Consider the following 21,903-nt stretch of genomic DNA (forward strand, 5'->3'; position numbering starts at 1 on the left):
GAGCCCAGTTTGTAAAGCACATCTACTGAAATTGTGCAGCTCTCCATGAAAATCTGCCACTGTGTGCAATGCAAAGTTCTTGGCTTAACTTTAGCTGAGGTGCATGAGAGTGTTGCTGGAAATCTTCCTACTGAGGGTAAAGCTGTTGATTGTTTAAAATCAATGAGCTAGACTTAGAAATAGAAGTAGAAACATGTAAACAACAGAACATAATTTATGTATTTTTCAGGTGCAAACACTGTGAAAGAAGAAAAGGACGATGAATTATTGACAACTATGGTATGTTGCAGTGTTCTTGGTGTTTCAGCCTAATTCAGAGGGTCATGTAGCTCCCATAGCTTTTACAGTTTTTTGCCTCCTGTCCAAATTACGTCTAGAAAAAGAGCTTGTTTGTAGTCACTAGACATGAACTGGTAGGCTTTGATATATCAGTAGTTCTTAGACTAGAAAGTACTAAAAGTAGTGTGATATGGAAGCTGTACTGACCTCTTTCAACAGTTATCCATACCTTTGTTTGACCAGCAATGAAATAGTAAAATAGATAGAACAGCTGCTTAGTTGCTGACAAGCTCTATGAAGTGAGGAAAACATGAATAGAACCATGGTACAGTGGAGGTGTGAAATTACTGGTAGAAGCAACCATGAAAGATTTAGTTTGGGAGGTGTGTTTGTGTTATTCTATTTCTTCTTTTGTTATGCTGTAGCTTTATATTCCCCTTGACTTTACCGTCTGGTGATGTCATTTAATTTGGCTGGTTATTATCTTCATGTTCTTTTGTAAGGAGTTTGAGTTCTTTTTTAAGAACTTTTGATATTACTGACTGATGGAACTCCAGGAAACAAAATCAGTTGTGTTTTTATTTCTTTCTGCAGTACACATGCATCAGGAACATGCAGTTGTTCACTGTTTTTAGTCATCCTGTCTGGGAATACAGAGAGGACTACATTGTTATTTCTTTGGAAATTGGTTGTTATTCTTGTGAAAGTCAACCTGAGCAATATTTAGCCCAGTAGAGGAAGAGACAGTTTCTGCCACATAATGAGCTATATTCATTGTATCAAATGAATAAGCATAATACTGAGGGGTGCCACAATGTTCATTGATTTTTCGCTTGTTATTATGTGTGTACTTCTCCTCAAATAGTACTTTTGTGTCTCATTTCTGTTTGTTTAAGTGTGTTTTCATCCTTTTCCTTAACTTAATATTTTGAAACTACATCACCAGGTCCCAGTAACCTTTCTTAAGAAGTGACTCTTCCCCACCTCCCCCTCTCTCTGTTCCCCTTTCTCAGCTGAGGAGTAGTGCTCCATTTACCAGGCTGCCCAGTGATAAGCTGAAAGCAGTGATACCACCTTTCTTACCACCCTCAAGCTTTGAGCTCTGGAATTCTGACCGAACCCGACTCAGCAAAGATGGCAAAGCTGAACAGATGAGAACTGCCTGGCCACAGAGAGCAATCAAGCATGATTTTAACAGCAGTGGGAACTCTGATATAGTAAGGAAACTAAATGTGTACGAAAATACTGTATTATGCCCTGGCCCTGTTGACTGGTGAGCCACTCTGTTTCTGATTAGAAATTACTTTTAACCCACTGTTTCAGCAATGGCTTGTCCTTTTAAGCAGTGCTGCTTAGGAAGAATGCACATCTATATGGAAGGAACATAATGAAACAAAAGTTCTGTATGAAGTGAAACATCTTAATTTGGTTTGGTTTTGGGGTTTATTGATTTTGTTTGGTTTTTTGTTTTGTTGGAGGGTTTGTTTGGTTTGTTGGTTTTTTTTTTTTTTTTTTTTGCTGTTAACCAGAACCGCCAACAGTGTGGTAGAAACTTCTCTGATTTGAAAAAAGGACCAGAGACAGTAAAAAAGAATAACAATTGCTCAATTTTTAGGAACTGAGGAGGAGGGAAGAAATATCAGTAAGATCAATAAATATACAGACATAATATTCTAAAAGATTAGTAATAGATAAAATTGTAGCAAGTAGTGATCAAGTGGACTTGAAGGCACACAGCTTTAAATTGGAAGTACTGTAAAACTAAGAAATCAAAATCAAGAAAAAGTCTTGATTATTTCTATTATTTATAGAAGGAGCTTGTCTGATTCTACAATGTTTTCAGTGAAGATGCAAGCTAAGAAAAAAATAGGTGGTTTGTCTTGAGATAGGAAATGAAACAACCTTGACAGCCTTCTCTTTCATAGTTCTAGAAAAAGGAGAAGTGCTTATTCCCCTAACTGTAGACTGTAATAGCTAGATGTAGAGAAGACCAGTCCATAACTGTGTTTCAATGTCAGTTCTAGACATGGGACAATGAAGACATTTAGGAGGAATTTTTTTATCTTTCCTTTTTTTGTGTGGACACTAGCTTAATACCAATAGAGGTGATTTAGGTGGAATAAGACAGACTAAGGAAAGTGACCTAGCAGGAAGGTTATTGTTTATAATCCCAAAAAAGATGGTTGTAATAACATAACTGCATGTGAATAAAATGAGGAGCAGGGAAAGTAGGGGAGGACTAGCCATCAGTTCTTCTGTTAGGAAAGAAGGGTCTTGCTGAGGGTATAGAAGGAGGGAAACAAGTCAGAGATGGAAGAAGTTATTTGAGCAACAGATATAAGAAACATTAAAAAGCTGAGCTGCAAAAGTTCATATGTCAGCTGGCTGGCAGTGGCCAATGGTGTAAAAGCAAAAGAAATTAAGTAGGATGTGGCTGAGGATTTGGGTAGTGTATAGCTAGATCAGTAGTGCCTCACTTAATAAAACTCAGTAAAGTGGTGCAGCTGGCTACATAAAAATGCAACTGGTGGAGAGAAAGTTTATATCACTTCTAGCAGCTTAGTTTGTAAGAAACCAAGATATGATGGATGGGAAGGTGGTAGGTGTTTTGTAAGATGGGAGAGACAAAGCCAGGATTCTGCAGAAAAGAAATTGCATATGGGATAATTTTTTTTCTTCCCCACTGCTCATAATACTATGTATATCATGTCTTAGGTGCATCATATATGCTCATTTTTGTTGGCCAAAGATTAAGAAGAAATAATGGCTTAATGTGGTGTAATTTATCTCATTGAATAAATGTATTCAGTATATATATATATTTATTTATATATATATATATATATATAAGAGGTGTAGTATAACAAGTGTGTATTCAATATATATGTATATGTAGAATGAGATTCTTTCTGATATCCCCTTGTTCTTCAGTGGAAGTTTCAGAACTTAGGGTAAATAAAATAGCAGTTGAAGTTTGCTCTTTATTTTTCTCAATCAAGAAAGAACAAATTATTTTTCATTTTGTTTTCCAGACATCTGTTAGCAAAGGTACTAGAACAGTCAAATTACCAACATTTGCAAGAAGACCAGCATCTCCTTCAAATTCCAATAACTTCAGTCATTCTCCCCATTCTTCTGGTGGATCTAATAACATTGCAGGAATTAACAGGCATGGAGGAGAACTGCATAACAGATCAGGTGCCTTTTTTAATAAAAAAGTAATTTGTATCTGATTCAGTTAAAAATTTAGTGTTTGTGATGATGGTATAAGATACTAAACCTTTTCTGAGCACTCCTACTATTGTAGAAACAAAGCTTATGTGAATTTAGTGGACATGGGATTTGACTTCAAACACCTACATAAGGGAGGAAGAGCATCACATCCGTTACAGAAGTCTCAATGGTCAGCCCATCTCATGCAGATTTTACTGGATCCACCCATGGTGAATCAGGTGGATGCTGGCTCATTGCACCATGCATGTTATAGAGCTGACTCCTATGCCTATTGCTTACTTTTTGTTTGAAATAAAAAATAGTTTTCAATTAAATCAAAGCTGCACACATTGTACCTGGTAGTTGTTGAAGACAATATGGTGAAGTGGCTTATGAAAACTATGTCCAAGGGTATGAAAGTCAGCTCTGTGTGTGGATAGACAGGGCTGGCTACCCTCTTCTGCTACTGATTTCTGTTCTTTATTCTGGAAGCTGCTGGAGAGATCTGAACCTTGCAGTTGTCTCATGCTTCATCCAGTCGGTTTTTAAATGAAAGTGATTGTTTGAGAGTTGACAAGCATTTCAAAATTATGGTTTCCTTTACTGGGTTTATTTTATTCTTTGTTCTAGGTGGCAGTGCAGATAATGTTTTGTCTCAGATTGCAGCCCAAAGAAGAAAAGCAGCAGGTTTACCTGAACAGAAACCCAGCCAACAGCATAGTCCAGTCCAGTCAACTCCTTCATCTGCTGTGTCAGACTTGCAGTGTGCTCAGATTGTTGGCAATGGACAAGTTGTAAAGGTAATGGGAAATGTAAAATTTTGCACTTCAAATTGTCTAATAGGTCATATCTCAGTCATGGCTGGCTGATGCACAATTGCACAGCCAGAAAAGAATGAACCTTTGTTAGTGGAAGCTTTTCCACTCTACAAATCTTACTTTTAAGTGCAAGTTCACAGAAGATGAAGCCTAATAAGAAAACATTACTTTATTATTAATTTCACTCTATTTTAAAACACAGTAAATGTAATGCTTGATTTTAGGGTAGATCTACACTATTGTGGTTTCTCATTATTTCTTTCTATGGACCAGATAAAGTGTTTTGTTAGTTATTCCTGGATTTTGCCCTGAAGTGGTATAGTTAGTTTCTCTAGCTAGTTTCCCTTCAAAGGCTCAACCTGAATGCAGAGTATGACATAATTTGTACCAGGATATGGTGACCACAACAATATGCACATAACCAGTCTGCTCCACTGGTGTTATTTTTAAACAGTAGGTCATGACCAAAGTTCGGGATTGCTCTTGAGGCCATACTGTTTGTGCTGACTTACCTATAAATTCCTTGGAATAGCTTTGCTCTCTCAACCTGCACGTTTTTGGGCACGTACTTTGAAGTTCTTAACTGCTTTGTACAACATTTTTGATGGTTAAGGTTTTAAATCTTCAAGATCTGCAGAGACACAAACTAGAAAGCAGCATCATAACAGAAGATGCGACATGCTATTGAGAAATTGATGGGTTTATTTACATAGGGAAACGTTGCATTTCAGAGAGCAAGAGAAAGAAAACATGAAATTTGGGGTTTATGTTCTAACGCCTAATGGTATTTGGAAATGTTAGAATATATGAACAAGAGCAAAATTTCTCCAACTTTTGCTTATGTAATCTCCAAGCAGCTCGTTTTGTTTTGTTTTGTTTGCATCTTTCGGTGAAATTTTTCAAATCTTGCCTGAGGAAATAAAAGTGACCAGAGTATAAAATTAATACTTTTGCAATCTCATTCTGTGATGTCATGTATGGCAACAGTACACAATATTTGTATTTAATCAGTACATAAAAATGGTAAATGAAATTTCAAAATTGTTCATAAATTACATGGAAATTTCTGGAGGACAAAAAAATCAGAAATAGGTGCAACTACCAATGCTGAAACAGTTTCCATGAATAGTCACTTTGTCTTTGATCTGTCAGTCCTGATTCTGGAGGGGCTACTGGTTGCCTATCAAAGATGAGATTGGGAGCTAAAATTTCTAACTCAGCTGGAGTATCAGAGTCTGAGGATTCATACCAATTCTTTGGCATATGGTAATCTTTCCTCCCTTTCTATCCTGTGTAACTGCTCCCTGAGTTATAAATGATCCATCTCTTTTTCCTGTAGACAAAACCCCTTTATCATCCTCTTCCCTCATTAAAGTCTTCTCTGCAGAGCAGCTACCAAATGCTTTTTCCTCCAGAGGTCTGACCAGTGTGTTTTAATTAAACTCTCAGCATGTCCTCTCAGCTTGTTTTTAACTTGGAAATAATTTCAGAAGAGCTCTTTGTGTGCCCCCCAAAAGTCTCATTTTTCTCTAGTTATATTAATCATCCCACCAAAAGATAATACCTTTGTCTGTGAGCTTTGGCTGCAGATACAGTGGTCTTCTGTTGCAACAATGCTGCCACTAAGAAGTTAACCAGCTGTTTCCACTCACATTAGGGGATAAAAAAGTAGTGAAATGCAGTGTGCTGCAGATCATCTTCTGGAAAGGCTGTTCATTGTACTGTTGAAAAGACTCTTAACATTTATACCACTGTTTTGGAAATGCTTGGAGCTTTTTCATGTGCTCTTTGCTTAGATGTCTAGACGAGTTTCATTCTATCCACTAGTAACAAAGCATGTCATAGTGTGGATCTCACTATAGATGCTCAATTATCACACAACTGAGGTGATTTTCGGAGATTTCTGGTGGGAGAACACAATTAAATATGGATCCATACTGGCTGCAAAAGCTGGCAGTGTGTTATTGTAATCAGCAATGTAAATGGTGGAAATTTAATGTCTATATCCACTGAGGAATGGCCTGTGTCCTCCCATTAGGATCATGCTGTCTAAACTTGGAAAGAGCTGATTTAAAAATGCAGTGATATTACACCGATCAATTTTGCAAAACTTACCCATGAGGGGTGAAATTGTGCAAGCTTCAAAGAAAGGAAAATAAAAAAATTAATAACATTTTACAGGACGATGTAATTTAAATAATGTAGACATTGTTCTAGGGAGGGAAGATTATTCTGCAACACAAATGGCCAATAACAATTTCAACTGAAATTTGGGGCAGAAAGTTGAAATGAGTTCATGAAGTTCACGATGCTCTTCAAGGAGCTCTCAAGTTTGTATCATACTACATTACTTCCAGTCAATTCAGTGCAGGTCTAAGGAAGTATTACATTCTGACATAGGCTAGAGTAGTGGAAGAATGTTACCACTCAAATGAGTTTTATCTTTTAAATCTGCATCTTTTTCATTAACTAGAAATGCTCCATTTATGCCACAGCAAAGAAGCAAAATTGTAAAGACAGGAACCACTGTCATTCTCATTTCTTACATTGTTACCTAGATCGAATTTTTATCAGTTTGTTGTAGTAGCCTGAGTGACAAAAGGTATTTAAACTCTGAATTCAGGAATCCAGTAAAAAGTCACCTTCTTTTTGGGTCATACAGTGTAGACAACAAAATGTATATATAGATCAAAGAATTTAGGAGATGAAGTGCATTGATGGTTTTGGGAAAAGACTATTGATATGTGTATGTATATATATTATTACTACCCATTTTAACTCATGTATTTTCCTGTTTTCCATGGCTACAAAAGTATTAAATATATGCTAAATTCTTAATAAATCACTTGACTCCTGTCAGGTAATAATAAATTTGAGGATTAGCTGGAAACTTCCATTCCAGTGCAGCAAGGGGTTTAATGTGCCCAGAACTTTATTTGTGCTTGCTACATGTTCTGGTTAATCCAGCATGAAGTGCTACTTTAAATTAGCATCTCATATGTTTTGAAAATCTTTAATTGAGACTTAAGTCTCTGAATGAAAATCCCTGTTTTCAAGTCAAAGTAATTTACTTTTTTTCTGTTATTAAACTATTTTTATTTCTAATGCAAGTTTTACTTCTGCTTCTGCACATTCCAAGGGAAGTGGGGAGGTGAGTGAGAGACTGTGTTGAGCATAGGTGCCACCTGTACTTAAACTATGATAGTCATTTTAGAAAAAGAAAAGTTGTAGTGTTTGTGGGCAGTTTTCGTTTACAAGAAATAATTTTTCTTACAAAATTATAGCTTTAGTAAATGTATTTTTCTTGATAATTTTGAGATGAGAGACTTCAATCTGGGATAAAATCACTATTGCTTCTATTATTTCAATATAGGTCAAACAGAAACTTGTGACTACATGCTCTCAGAAATGGTACACAAGTAATATTGAAGCATCACATATACGTAAACATTTTTGAATTATTTTTGAACTCAAATGATTGTATCATTAACTGCAGCAAAAACTGGACATGAACAAAAGACCTCCATCTGGGACTTCATCTACATCTAAAAGCACATCACCAACTCTCACACCTTCTCCATCACCTTCCCCATCTCCTAAGGTTCAAAATGCAGAGTCTTCTGTCTCTTCTTCTCACAGACACGCCAAGAGCAACGGCTCCAGCAGTGGTACTATTACAGAGGATGGTGAGTAGCTCACTGTAATTACTTGAGATCCATTCATCCAGAATACTATGTTTTTAAAGCTATAACTATACTGGACTAGTGTGTATCTGCATGAGAGTATGGTTTCTCTTCTTTCTAGAATATATTATGGTGTTTCGTACAGTGAGATTGGTGTTCCTGCACAAACTTCCTTTTTCTCTCCCAAAACCCATTTAGAGAGACACTGGTATCACCTCAAAGCTAGCATAAAATATTTATGTTGCCCACTCTTACGTGGCCACATTTTCCCTCTTCATGGCTTAAGTCTTGTTTTTCACCCTTTGCTGAGGGTACAAAATGCACTTGGCCAATACTATTTTTTTTCCTTAGTAAATGCAAAGAAGCACATCACTACAGAGATATATTTTTCATCCATAGCAAGTCATAGCTACATGAAGTTAAGAGCTGTAGTGCATTTATTTTTCTGAATCATGAAAATAACCTTATTACAACCTCTTTTTAACTTAAAGTCCTAAGAAAGACTGCTGATGTTATTACTTTTCCAGTAAGATTAGTATCTTTTAAATTAGACTTTCAGGTCTAGATTGCAACTTTTTAAAAGTCATTTTACTGCAATGGAAAAAGGGTATCAACAACTTTGTTTTCTCTTGTAAATATCTTAAAAAATGAAGAAAATAAAATGACTCAGAACTTTTTAAATAAGGAATGGAGGCATTTTATACTATTTTTGTTTTTTCTGAAATTGTCTCTATTGATTTTAGTTTATTTTCACTTACACCAGCTTTGTCCATTAACAGTAATTCCATTTGACACTGAAGACAGGTGATACTTGACTTTCTTTCTGTCTTTTTCTCATGGCTTAGCTGTAACACATTCTAGTGACTGCTGGAGCAAATCCTTTCATGTTTAGTGCCATTTTATAATGAGATCTTGATAACATAAGTGTTGCTGATTTTGAGATGCATAAAAGCAGGAGAACTCACTGTTGGATAATGAAGCAAATTCCCCAAGCCATCAGCTGCTCTGATCTCACTCAGTCAAGATCGGTTTTGTGACCGTGCACTAATGCCAGGATTCTTTGAGTTCCCTTGTAGCAGAGAAAAGGTTGTTTGTCAGAAGCCCAAGCAGCTCTGGGTTCATTGTATTTGTAAGCTTTTGTAGTTAAGTGCTCCTGTAATTCAAGGGCTTCTCTTACTGACGTTTGATTCAGCAGCAGCAGAACAAATGCTGATATGCCAAGCAGTAATCAGAAGAATAAGTACAGAAGGTCTGCAGTGTTAACTTTTCTTTCAAGTGAACTTAAATGAGTAAGAAAATTGATTTACATTGACTGCTACTGTGAAGGAACAGTAGGCAGCAGCATTCAGAGATATTCTTTGTTTCTTTTTAGGCAACCATTTGGCGGACCATCAACAACTTGGCCCTATTCTGAGAGCCAGTGATGTAGAGAATTATGAAAGACGAAACCATGTGAGAGTAAAAGAAGGCTCTGAAAACTTGGAGAAAGGTAATCTTACCTTATTGCTGTAGAATAGTATAAAAGGAGGTGCTAAATAGGAGTAACATGGCAAAAGCAGTAAGAGCTCCAAGAACCTTTGCTTGCTCCAGGGATGGAGGTAAGGAGACAAGATAAGTGCAGAGCAAATAGAGTGGTAAAGCAAAGGACAAACATGTTAATCAAGAGTTGTAAAACTGAGAGGTTTCAGGTTTTGTTCAGCCTTAGAGTAATAGTACAGGAACTGGAAGAAGGCCTTACACCTGAAAGCGTTCTCTATGTGTGAAAGATGTTTGGTATTATAGTTGTTTATGACAATAAGACTGAACTCAGATACCCTGAAAGTTTCTTCCCATATCATGGCCTACAGTTCTAAGCACAACAACATGATGAAAAATTAGAAGGGTAAATAACAACCTATAAGAAAAAAACATTAATAATATATCTAGGGGTCATCTAATGAGAATTCTGTTTTCTTTCTCTAAGATGATATTTTTCATCCAACAATATGGAGAAGTTCCCATCATACATTTTTAAAACGGATTGCCTTTTCCCATGGATTAATTTCAGGGTACTAAAGCTTTTAGTCTGAGACCACATCAACTTATTCAAATCATGTTGGGCATACCAAGTTAGTTGAAGTTAAAGTAAAAAAAAAAAAAAAAACAAAAAACCAAACAACAAAACCCTAGCAGAATATCAGACTCAGCTAGAATTTTTCTTTTCAGTTGTCTGTTGACTTTACTATAAAAAGAAGTAGTCTTCCAAAATAGTACACAGGAGTGTGTTTATCTCAAGCTACTTGATGTCTTTTGAGAAGCTTAGAGTATGAGATTCTCTTTCATGTTTCTAGTGATGACAAAAGAAAAGGGAAAATCAAAAGACAAAGAAGTGAAATAAATGAAAGTATATTTGGTAATTAACTAGGGATGTCTTTAAAATGAAAGTGAGTTTATATGCAGAATATTAAATACAGTTTTGTTTTATAATGTAATAATTAATGTTCTTTATTTTGATTCCGACTACTTAGTTTAACTGACCATTTAGGTACTTAAGGGGAAGAAACAGTTAGTTACTCATGATAGCAAAGTAATAAAAAGAAAACTTTAGCTGAGAGATGTAGTGTGTAATTAAGAGAGATAATGCCAGGTTATTCTGAAAGTTCACTTACACTTTTTAGCTAATCCCATTTTAAATGTGTGGGAAGAGTCACTGTCAGGTCACATTTAATTTTCTTAGGCTTTCAGAGGAAAGACAATATTCAGTGCTCTTAGCCTTGGCCTTGTAAAATTTAAATTCTGTCCAGTTTTCATCTTATCTGGACTTCAGCTGTGTTCAAGATGCCGGGATGTTGGGCACATAAGGAGAAGAGGGTTCAGAAAGGCTGTGCTGTATCAGGGTTTTGAATGAGCAGGTGTGTGGTTGCTTGCTCTACACTTTGCCTTCCTGGATGATGACATAGAAATATGTCTTTCAGTTCCTTGCCTGCTTGAGGAGTTCTGCTGTCTTAACCTGCACAATCTGGATCAGCCATCTGGGGCCAAGCACCTGCATTTTAGGCATTGAAGCGCCTTAGTTGCCCTTATTCATTTGGTTTTGTAAGATTCTTTTAATGAGGTAGAAAGGGAAATACAGCAGTGTTTATCCTAGCAAGGTAAGACTAGATGGATGTATAGTATATGTAAGTAGGTGAGAACAGAGTAAGCCAATGTTTCAATTTCTGATGGAGAATAAATGGGGTTAGTTTTTTCTTACCATAAATTACTACGGAAAATATAGGCTTTAATATATATTTTCAGTTTATAATGCTGAGATTATTACGATATTTTCTAATCTATGGGGTTGACTATTTTTTTTTCTGTTACTACAGATGAGCTGACTGGCATCCTTAAAAAATTGTCACTTGAGAAATATCAGCCTATATTTGAGGAGCAGGAGGTATGTCTTTTAGAAAAGATCTTTTTTTTTTACCATTTTTATGAAAGTAGGGTATAACACATTGCATCAGATTTGTGATCCAGAATCAAGTTCTACAACCATTCCTGATTTCAGAGAGAACCTTGAAACATAGACCAAGTGATATTTGTGGCATTCTCCAGAATAATGCAAATAGCAGAGCTTTTTACACTTAACCTACAGCTTTTTGTATACATAGGGTTTTTTTCCTCTCTGTTGTTACACTCTGCTTTTTCTATATATGTCTGTATCCAATGTGACTAAATAGTTCATAAGACATACTATATCATCCCTGGAATCACAGCTGAAACCTCATTTTCAGAAGGAGAACAGCAAGGTGTGAGTCACCGAGATGGCTGCTTTATTTCTTTTTCTGCTGTGCATAAGCAATAGAAGAATTAAACTGGGGAGCATAGCCATAGATGAGAGCTGTGACTCACTGAAGGATGCAATGAAAGGAAATGTTGCTGAAAATAAGTAAAAGTAATTCATTACAATATTTAAGGCAGGATCAGATGTGAGCAAATATTGTGTGTTTATTTGGTCAAAGAAAAGGGTAGTGAATGGACATGCAGTAAGCTGACTTTGCTAAGAGTTCAAAATTCAGCACAAGCCCAGACAATTTAGCTGCATTACAATATATTGGGTTATTATTTATTAGTATTCCTGCGCATGATAGGCAAGTGAGCATTGATTAGAAATTGATTTGCTTTGTGTGTGAAGGTTATATCAATATGAAAAGTGTCAGATATTTGTTCTTATCACAACCTTATGGATATGTTGATATAATAAAAACTGATATATGAACAAATCCTAGGTTTGTCTCAGGAGACACTGGAAAAGTAAACACAATATTCTGAAATTCCAGAAATACTTAGGGGGAAAGGGTGAAGAAAAGAGAGAAACCTTAGCTTTATTCAGGTAGCTGCTACTGTAGGCAGAGGACTTTCTGTGGAGATGATATATTCTGAATTAATAGAACTTGATGGGAAAAAAACTAAAAATCCATTAATATTTAGGATGTACTATCATGATTAGTTGAATGTTTAACAGCAAATTAGAAGCCTTACAACAGAGTGGTAAAGTATGTACCATTTGGTGCTGGTAATTCATTAGAAATTCTTTTTGCACAATATTTACATTAAATCTATACAATTAAAAAAACCCAACAAACCTCTTTTAACCTGTAGTAATGAATCTTTGCGTAGGTAAATTTATGTTACGTTTTATTTCTTCTTTTTTTTTTTTTTAATATGCAGGTGGATATGGAAGCTTTCCTCACACTTACTGATGGTGATCTGAAAGAGCTGGGTATTAAAACAGATGGATCAAGGCAGCAAATTTTGGCAGCTATTTCTGAACTGAATGCAGGAAAGGTACATTTTAAAGTACTGTACGCTGTAAATTATTTCAAGGTTTTTTTATACAATTAATTCAACATACATTTTGAAATTCAGTTGCGGATGTTAGTTAGAAAAGCTTAAATATTTTTTTCCAAACACAGTGTTTCATGTATTTGACTAGTAAAAATTCTTCCTTTCTGGCACTTCCTGTTCTCTTTCAGTAATTCTTTCCTAGTCCAGTGAACAAGCTACTTGGAAACATGAGCAATTTTGCAGTTTCTCAATATTGATTTCAGCAGTGCTAAAAAGAATCACATGGCTGCAATAGTGTAGCTAGAGAACGTAGTATAAGAGGAAGGGTGTCCTATAGTTAAAAGGTTTTGATTCCTGTGTGATCAGGTGAATAGTGCTCCTCTTCCTCTTCCTCTTCCTCTTCCTCTTCCTCTTCCTCTTCCTCTTCCTCTTCCTCTTCCTCTTCCTCTTCCTCTTCCTCTTCCTCTTCCTCTTCCTCTTCCTCTTCCTCTTCCTCTTCCTCTTCCTCTTCCTCTTCCTCTTCCTCTTCCTCTTCCTCTTCTCGCTTTTTTAGATTTGAGGTCTGTTTGCTCTCTGAAAGTGGAAGTTAAGACAAAACACAAAGACAATTTCCCTAAGTAGAGATGAGGCTAAAAATGAGGGGAGGGATGATGTTCCATACTAAGATATGCCATAAAGATAGGAAGAAAATAATGAAAATGTTTCTATTGTTGTCTGGTAGTTTCAGGTAAAGATTACTACAAGGTTTTATATATATGTCTGTAAGGTAAGGATTTGTTATTATTTCTGATAGTATACTGAACATATTTACGCATTGTTGTGTACTCTTAATAAATTCATTTTTTAAACAGAAATTTAAAACTACCTTTTATTTTTATTTTATTTTATTTTATTTTATTGTTTTTACAGGGTCGAGAGAGACAGATTTTACAAGAAACTATACACAACTTCCACTCTTCCTTTGAGAGTAGTGTTAGTAACACACGACCGCCAGGTCATTCTCAATGTAAGTAGCACCTGAATTTAATTCAAAAATTAATTGCAGGTTGAATCACAGAATCACACTATCAGTTATATTGGAAAGCACCTCTGATGTCATGCAGTCTAACCTATGGCCCAACACCACCATGCCAACCAGACCATGGCACTGATTGCCACATTCCATCTTTTCTTAAACACCCCCAGGGATGGTAACTCCATCATCTCCCTAGGCAGTCCATTCCAATGTCTAATCACTCATTCAGTTAAATAAATCTTCCTAATGTCCAAGTGTGTGGCTACTTTATTTAGTACTGGCTGGAAGACAGAACGTGACAAACAAGCCAGTTAGCTGCTTTCCTGGCTAATGATGTTTGTCTCTTGCTAAGACTGTAGAGAAGATTTTAATATAAAAAAATAGAGGTATCTCTAAGATGTTTATACACCCTTCATTACTATCTGAAATAAGGATAAGATTTTTGTTCTGCATTACTAAACAGAAAATGGATGTAAGTATAGCAAATCAGAGTATACAGTACACTGTCTATAGTGTGTACATATGTAGCATCAGTGGGAGGTGTTCCTGTATGATGTGTAATTAACTTTAGCATACTCTTTATAGGAGACACTTTAGTATGATCAGGTAGAATAAATATATTAAAGATCTACAATTTAGCATAATGATTTAGACAGCTATGTTAATTATATATTTTTGTATGTATGCATTTAGTTATTTTGCATAGGTGATATTTTTATATGATTATCTATAGTTGGTTTCTTTGGGATACATGTATTCCAAGCACCAAGCTGGAGAAACTGCTTTCTGAAATGTACTGAACGCACAGGAAAGTGTTGCTGACCTGTAATAACTGAATACATTTCCTACTCTCTCAGATATAAAAACTGAAAATCTCTGTCCTGCCAGCCACCTGAAACAAAGGCAGATACTCATCTGTTACTCCATATTATAGCATAGGGTATAACCTATTCCCATGTGTACTTCTGTATCCATGTTTTAGTAGAAACAACAAAAGCCATTGAATAGCCTTAAGAAGTTCACCATGTTAATAGTGCTTCTTCTTCAATTGTTTATTTTGCTGCTTTCATCTACTCGCAAAATAATTTCATTTGTTTAGTGTCTATGTTAAATAATTCAGGTATTGCATGCTTTAGGAAACCTTAATAACAAGCTAGTCCCAGTTGTTCCAAACTCAGTGAGCTGCATTTCACTAGATATGTGAAAGTAGGTGATAACTGTTTACCTACTGATGTCTTGGGGCAAACTGGGAATTGCTGGGGTAGTTAGTGAATGTGGGCTACTTCCAGTATTCTGTGTAGTCTGCTTGGCTGAAAGCCACTATTGGATGTCCCTGTATGCTTTGTGCAACTTTCAGTTCTCAGAACAGTCAGCATGTGTGGGAACTTCTGGATGTCTCTTGGTAACATCCCAGAGTTGAAGAGCTTCTTCTGTAAGGTCTTACTAGGTGAGCAGAAGCTGTATGGGATTTGATTACGCAAAGAACTGGAATTACTCAAGAACCAAAGAAGCATAGAGGTGTGATGTATCTCCAAGCAACTTGCTGACCTTAAGTGTCTTGAAGACATCAAAGGACAAGAATGGTGGCTCAGTGTTGGGGACAACATCCTTTTGTAAAAATGGAGGCAACAGTTGTTCTTGTTGAGCTTTTGATAAGAGGCTGCAAGAAGACTGCCATCAGAGATCTGGCTTTTAGGTTTTTGTGTATGAGAGCTCCGTGATACAGATTTGGCTGTAAAACAGAAGCACTAACAGAGAAGAGGAAGAGAACATGTAGCTAAAAGAAGTTTCTGCACCAGGTAAGCTGCTTTTGATTGTAAAAAGTAGCAGTGGAATCCTTATGCAGTCTCTGGAACTTGAAGTAATTTCCAGGAATGTATAATATTTTAGAGCATAAGACCAGCTGTACCAAGGCAGATCCAAGGTCCATACTGTTGTGTTCAACTTTTTCATCCAGTCTCATCTGACACTGATTTGAAGAGCTACTTGTTTTCATTTTCTGTGAACTTGCCATGTCCTGACTTCCTTTGCTTCATCATACTGGATCTGAAGATATAGTGAGCAGTTGATTCCTCTTCACTGCCTCCATGCCACTGATGATTTTACAGATCACTGTGATATCCTTCTTCATTCATGTTTTTTTTAAGGGGAAGGCTTATAGGCTGCTTTGTCATTCCCCATACCATAGGTTTTCTAACCTCTTTTCCTTTTCTGCTATTGTCTTTTCAGACTTGGGAGGTACCAGCCTAACAAACAGTATTCAATATGTAGGCATATTATGGATTTACATGACAGACTGATGTTTGTTTTTCAGTTGTGTTCTGTGCTTTCCATTTTCTTGTCTTTTTCTAGTTATTTCTGGTACTTTGCTGTGTTGGCTGTAATTGAAGACTGAATTGGTAATAATTCAAATTACCTCTTACAACCCAGCTGATCTACTGAATTTGAGCTCACAGCCTATAATTTTATATAAACACACATACATAATCTTTTCCATTTGCCTTACTTCATATTACTTCATATTTATCTTCACCAAATTTTGTCACTATCTTATTGTTTAGGCACAGATGTCATATGACATCTTTTTGCCAGTCTTCTCTATATCTTTCTTTTTATTTATATGGATAACTTAGGAAGGTTTTTATCTTCATTCTATATGCCCTTTCAAAATCATATATTGAATATACTGTTCATATCCTGAATATCCTCTTGCAGATGCCTATGAAATACTAGTGGTCAATCTTTCTACTATGGAAAAAATCACTATTTACTGCAATCTTCTGTCCTCTGCCTCCCTAACAAATTATTTATCCACACAAGAAATTTTATTTTTGCCCTGTGGGTTCCTTGTTATCTTATGGCTAACTTTGGACCTTGTGAAATGCCTTATCAAAATCCAAGCATCAAATGGACCTCTTTTATCTACAAGACTGCTGGCACCTTCAAGGAATTCTAGTAGGTTGGTGAGGCAAGACTTCTAAAATCCCTTCTTGATTGTTTCCAACAAAATTTCAGATTGTTGGTTGGTATTACTGTCCACCTCACTGGTCTGTTTCTCTACATTTCCTGTTGAACCATTAAAAAGATTTGTGTCACTATTACCACATCTCAGTTATGTGACTGCCGCGCTCCCGCCCCGAACCAATACATAATACAGGGATAATAAAACATATACATAACGCAACTCCACAATGTGACAGTTTAACAACAACGTGTTCTGCACACAGCAGTTCTGCTGTTTAATCCTGCTTCTCTAGGACGTCTGGCTTAGAATTTGCTATTACTTGCTTTGTGTATTTGTTTCATATTCTTTTTTGCTAGTACTTCTGGTTAAGCTGTCTTGGACTCCCACATAAAGGTTTCTGAAATGGAATCCTTCCACCCCATCCCATGCCAGGGACACTAGGTTAGGCTGAGTGAATTCCTTGCTACAGTCCTTGTCTGACTGGCATGAGGCAGAGGAGTGTAAATGATTCAGAGGTTACTGGACATCCAAGCCATTAGGTTTGGAGGCACTATGAATTCTGAATAGGCAAACAGTACTTGCATGGGTAATGTTGCCTCCATCTCTTTTTTAAATGGAAGTTAGTTGGTCATTTTTAGAAAATTGTGATAAAATTATTCATTCCAAGAGTGAACATTTTGGCAGGTTTTGACACTTGGTGGTTTGACTACTACTATTACATCTTGGAAAATTAACAATGCACCGTCTCCATGATAATAGAAATTACTAGGAAGATACTGCTCCTTTATAGCCCAGTGAATGTGTCCAACAAACACAGAATTACTGTGCTGGTTTACCATTTAGAGCAGATAACCAGCCCATGGAGGCATGAGGCAAAATGACTGCTCTGAGGAACAAAATGTCTGGATCCTTTGTCTTGATTCCAACTTCAGAGAAACAGCAAGTGGCAGCATAAAGTCCATCTTTCTGAGAGAATGGGATTTAACAAATAGTATTATCCCAGGAAAAGATTCGGTTTGTGGTTTGAGGTGAGCTTAACAGGATTCTGGTAAAAAAGATTGGACTTTCTGAATGCCTAGTTGTCAGGACTAACTGTTTATTTTGGGGGGCTTTGTTAAGATTCATGCTCCCATTAACTGAGTTCAATCAAGAGGCTGAACAGATCTGGCAGTGGTTGGCAGGTTAATTGAAACAAATTACACCAAAGAAGACAGAGTTGCATTTCAACACAAACTTGCCAAATCAGAAATAAAAAGCTAAAAAAAAGTCATGTGAATTCTTACGGAAAAAAAAAAAAAAGTGGGGTGGGGGCAGGAGAAAAGCGAATGAAATAATTTCCTCCAGAAGAGTAGACATAAAATCTTATGTGCTAGTTATGCTAGTTATAATAAATGTGTAAGGAAGTGTTACATGTTAAATCCTCTGATGAAAAATGGAAACACTTCATGGAAGTTCCCATGCCCATTTATGGCTTGCAACAGAATTTGCCATTTCTGCAAAAATGATATGAAAAATGCAAGAGAACATCCAAGGTTTATACTTAGAAGGACACAATCTTTTTCTGCTAGGATATTTCTTAAATTCATTATGAAAAATCCTATTAAAATTAGTTGGGGGTAAAGCTAAGTACCAGTTAACTTAGTTTGCCTTTTTATGCCGAGTTTATTGAAATGTTTGAAAGAAAAAGATCAGCCTTGTCACTTGGTACAGGCATCCAGCTACTCTCCCCCATCTAAACAGCACTTCTGATAGTTGGAAAGAAAAGAGAAAATCCAAACATCTGGCAGGGGCAATGAACGAAGCCAGGAGATAGATATCAAAAGAATAAACTGAATAGTCTCCAGACAAAAGTTTAAAGGAAGAGTAGCTCTACCTATGATGAAAAAAAAAAATTATACCATTCAGTCTATAGTTACTGGAAATTCTGGTCTTCCTGTTTCTTTTTACATATTATAGTATGTTACATACATTGATAGATACATACATACCTGCAGATACAGAGTTATTTGGGTATTTATTTTCATTTTTGGATTCAGACTAAAAAATATCAAGTGGAAATTATCCAGAGGAGGGAGTTAAGAGATTGAAGAGAGAGAAGTAAAAACAGGAGCAAAATCAATACAGATTTGCATATAAAAATCATACAGGATCCAGATAATTGCTTACTGGAAAGGTGCACATTAAGAAAAGAGGGATACTGGAAACTTTGTGGCAGTAGGTGACCTTTTCACACATGAGTTTGAGTTTTTATACCTTATCTTTAAAGGAGACAGCTTAAGATTAGTAAAATGAATTACAGGATCAAACTTAGATACTGGTATAACAAGTACATTGGGAAATGTGGGCCTGTTTTCAGTAGTTGTGGAATTATACTCTTGTTTATAGCTGTGAGTCTTGCTGGTTGCAGTTTTTCAGATTTCTTTTTTTTTTCCCTCTTACAGCTCCTGGCTGCTCTTTGAAACCACAGGAAGCCATTTCTTCTAAAAGATAGCTGCTGGAACAAAAGTGTGGTTTTATTTTTTATGGTGAAGTTTGGCATCTGACTAAGTGATTCCATACAAATCCATACAAATGAAAATTTGAAAAGTTAGTCCTGACTACACTGACAGGATTTTTTGCAGTAACATGCTTAAAATACAAAACCCTCAGAAAGGCAAAGAAAATAATAAAGAGATTGCCTCTATAGTTCAACCTAAGTGTTGAATTGTTCAAAGCATCAGTGGTCTGAATTTAGGAAGAGCAAAGTCAGAAGAGCAGGAAGAATGAATGAACACGCAAGAAGATGGATGTTTCATTCCACTCTTGCCCATAGGTGAAGAATCCATGGGAGACCAAGATGGGCACAGACAAGAGCAACAAAAACATGGAAGAAGGCAAGAAGGACACCACAAATTGTGACCCCCTTCTACATGGAGAAATACATAAGATGAATATGCCTCTCTTGATTGGATACAGATAAAGTAGTCTAGATTGAAAATGTCATGATTTAATGGGAAGAAATATAAAGGAGAAGTAATGCTGCATTCTTCAATAAGCAAAATATACTTTATCTATTCAATATTATGAGGTTAGAATGGCAGTAAAAAATAAAAACAAAATACCTATTTGTAAAAACAGCACTTTATTTGAGCAAATGCGTAATCTGTCACCAATATTTAAACAGAAAAGAATGTTAAAATATTTTATATTACTGACTTTCTTTTGAGAATAAAACCATTTACGTTATATTGGCTGGGTTTTTTTTTTTAATAGTAACACTAGCATATCCTTAAAAATACATTTTTATAACTTGATTTTGTAGCAATTTTGAAACAAAAGTTACAGTAATTACAAGTAGTAAATATTTTTGTTAAGCAGTTAAAATGCAAATCATCAGGAATTAAAATAGAATTCATCAGAAGCCTCTGACACTATATTTATCTTTCTGAAGACTCAAGTACTGCAGGTAAGGGCAAGAAGATCTTGGAGCTCCAATTACCTGAGTGCTCTCAGTATATAACTAAAGATTTTACATTTCTCCATGCTCCTCACTATACTGACAGTTCATGTCTGCTTTTTCTGCCTTTGAGAGGAGGTAAGTTTGAGACAGAGTCCTGTATTGTGTGTCCGTGTCAGGGCTGGCACGAACAGCTCTGAACTCTGCCGTATGTGGCGGAGGTCTGGTCGGTACCATCGCCGGGGCCTCAAAACCCAGTATCTCACTGGGCTAGACCAGAAGTTTGATTCAGTTGTTCAGACCTCTACTGGCATTTGCCAGGCCTTAAGGCATCCAAAGCACCCAGAAGGGATGCCAGACATGACACTACATGAGGGTTATGATCAGGTTATACCTAGCAGCCACTTGGACAGAGAGACCATTCAGAGACTGTAATTTCATTGACTTGTCCTGATTTGTCACAGACTTTTAAAGGTGAATACTTTTTTTTTTGTTCCTGTTTACTGTTCATTTTCTGTGCCCTCCTTTTCAGTTTAAATTAAAATCTTTGTTGTCAAAGTTTGCTTACCTCAAAATGAAAAGTGATACCTTCTGAGTTTTATCAAAGAAGGAAATCCTGGAAAAACCAATTCTTGTTATGATTCAGTCTAGCATTATAGTCTTGACTAATCTGGAGTTATTAACCTAAAATTTTACCGAGGAGTACTGTTACTTTACAAGAAGCTTTTATAAGTTTCTTTGAATTTAATTTTCTTTTTCTGTACTTTGAGCATTAATGAAGGTCTGATTTTAAATAAAGATACTTTGTTATCTGGAAATTATTCAAGCAGTCATCTATAGTATTTCTCATGCTTCAGCAAATGCCTTAGAAGCCAGGTACCTTCTCAAGGGAATAACTTGGTTTCCAGAGTGAAGGGGAACATAAGAGTTCATGCAAAGAGATTTCTTTAATACTGAGATCAGCTTAATTTACAATTGCTTGGCTTGTCTGACTCTGACACTAATAGCCTCAAACTTGCCACTTAATTTTATTTCAAAGCCCTCTTGGCAGTACAAGGGTGCATTTAGTGGGAACAGGCTTTGTCCATTAAAACTGAAGCTTCTTGTGCTATATTTAAAGCTCATTTGGAACACCTAATTTCCAATCTCTCAGAAGTTTGTATTATTGAAATAAACTGTTAATGCAATGTCCTCCTTAAAGTGTCATGGCAAGGAATTGTTTAAAAGCACTTTTAGCCACTTGTCATTCACAGCATTCCAGTGTGCATTAAAACTTAATGAAGTTAACATGCAGTCATAAAAACAAAAGCAAATAGATATTTGAAGTATGATTGCCATATTCCCAGCATTGCATCTATAGCATTTTAATTATTTCTCTCATTTCTCTTGAGTTTTTATTTGTAAGTATGTTCAAAATAGGTCTGTCTGGTCTTAATAAGAGTGGGTTATCAGGACTGTTAGCAGAACCACAGGGTAGTCCTGTATAGGAAAAGGGTTCTTGAAGATGATAAACAGGTTAATGTGAGTGTTGGAAAGCAGACCCATTCAAGACACTTCCTTATAAATAACCTAAAAATATTCTGTGTTCATGTATACACTTGATGTGTGGCTGTGAGTTCTTGTTTTAATAAACCTATGTGATTTGTTACTTCACAGAATCGGTAGCCTCCAGTTAGCTGGTGCAG

At 36.1% G+C, this 21,903-nt stretch overlaps 1 protein-coding gene across 1 annotated transcript in view; it reads left to right on the forward strand.

Moving 5' to 3' along the window:
- ANKS6 (ankyrin repeat and sterile alpha motif domain containing 6) overlaps positions 1 to 20,009 on the forward strand; it is a 39,703-nt gene extending 19,694 nt beyond the window's left edge. Inside the window, exons 8-17 of the mRNA XM_021528728.2 lie at positions 230 to 279; positions 1,293 to 1,496; positions 3,312 to 3,477; positions 4,123 to 4,292; positions 7,807 to 7,996; positions 9,366 to 9,482; positions 11,341 to 11,408; positions 12,686 to 12,802; positions 13,712 to 13,808; positions 19,224 to 20,009. Coding sequence (XP_021384403.2) covers positions 230 to 279; positions 1,293 to 1,496; positions 3,312 to 3,477; positions 4,123 to 4,292; positions 7,807 to 7,996; positions 9,366 to 9,482; positions 11,341 to 11,408; positions 12,686 to 12,802; positions 13,712 to 13,808; positions 19,224 to 19,273 — 1,229 coding nt within the window. The 3' untranslated portion in view covers positions 19,274 to 20,009. The remainder of the gene's footprint in view (positions 1 to 229; positions 280 to 1,292; positions 1,497 to 3,311; positions 3,478 to 4,122; positions 4,293 to 7,806; positions 7,997 to 9,365; positions 9,483 to 11,340; positions 11,409 to 12,685; positions 12,803 to 13,711; positions 13,809 to 19,223) is intronic.
- Positions 20,010 to 21,903: the final 1,894 nt, after the last annotated feature.

This window comes from Lonchura striata, chromosome 1 (assembly GCF_046129695.1).
Source record: "Lonchura striata isolate bLonStr1 chromosome 1, bLonStr1.mat, whole genome shotgun sequence".
NCBI classification, from domain to species: Eukaryota; Metazoa; Chordata; class Aves; order Passeriformes; family Estrildidae; genus Lonchura; species Lonchura striata.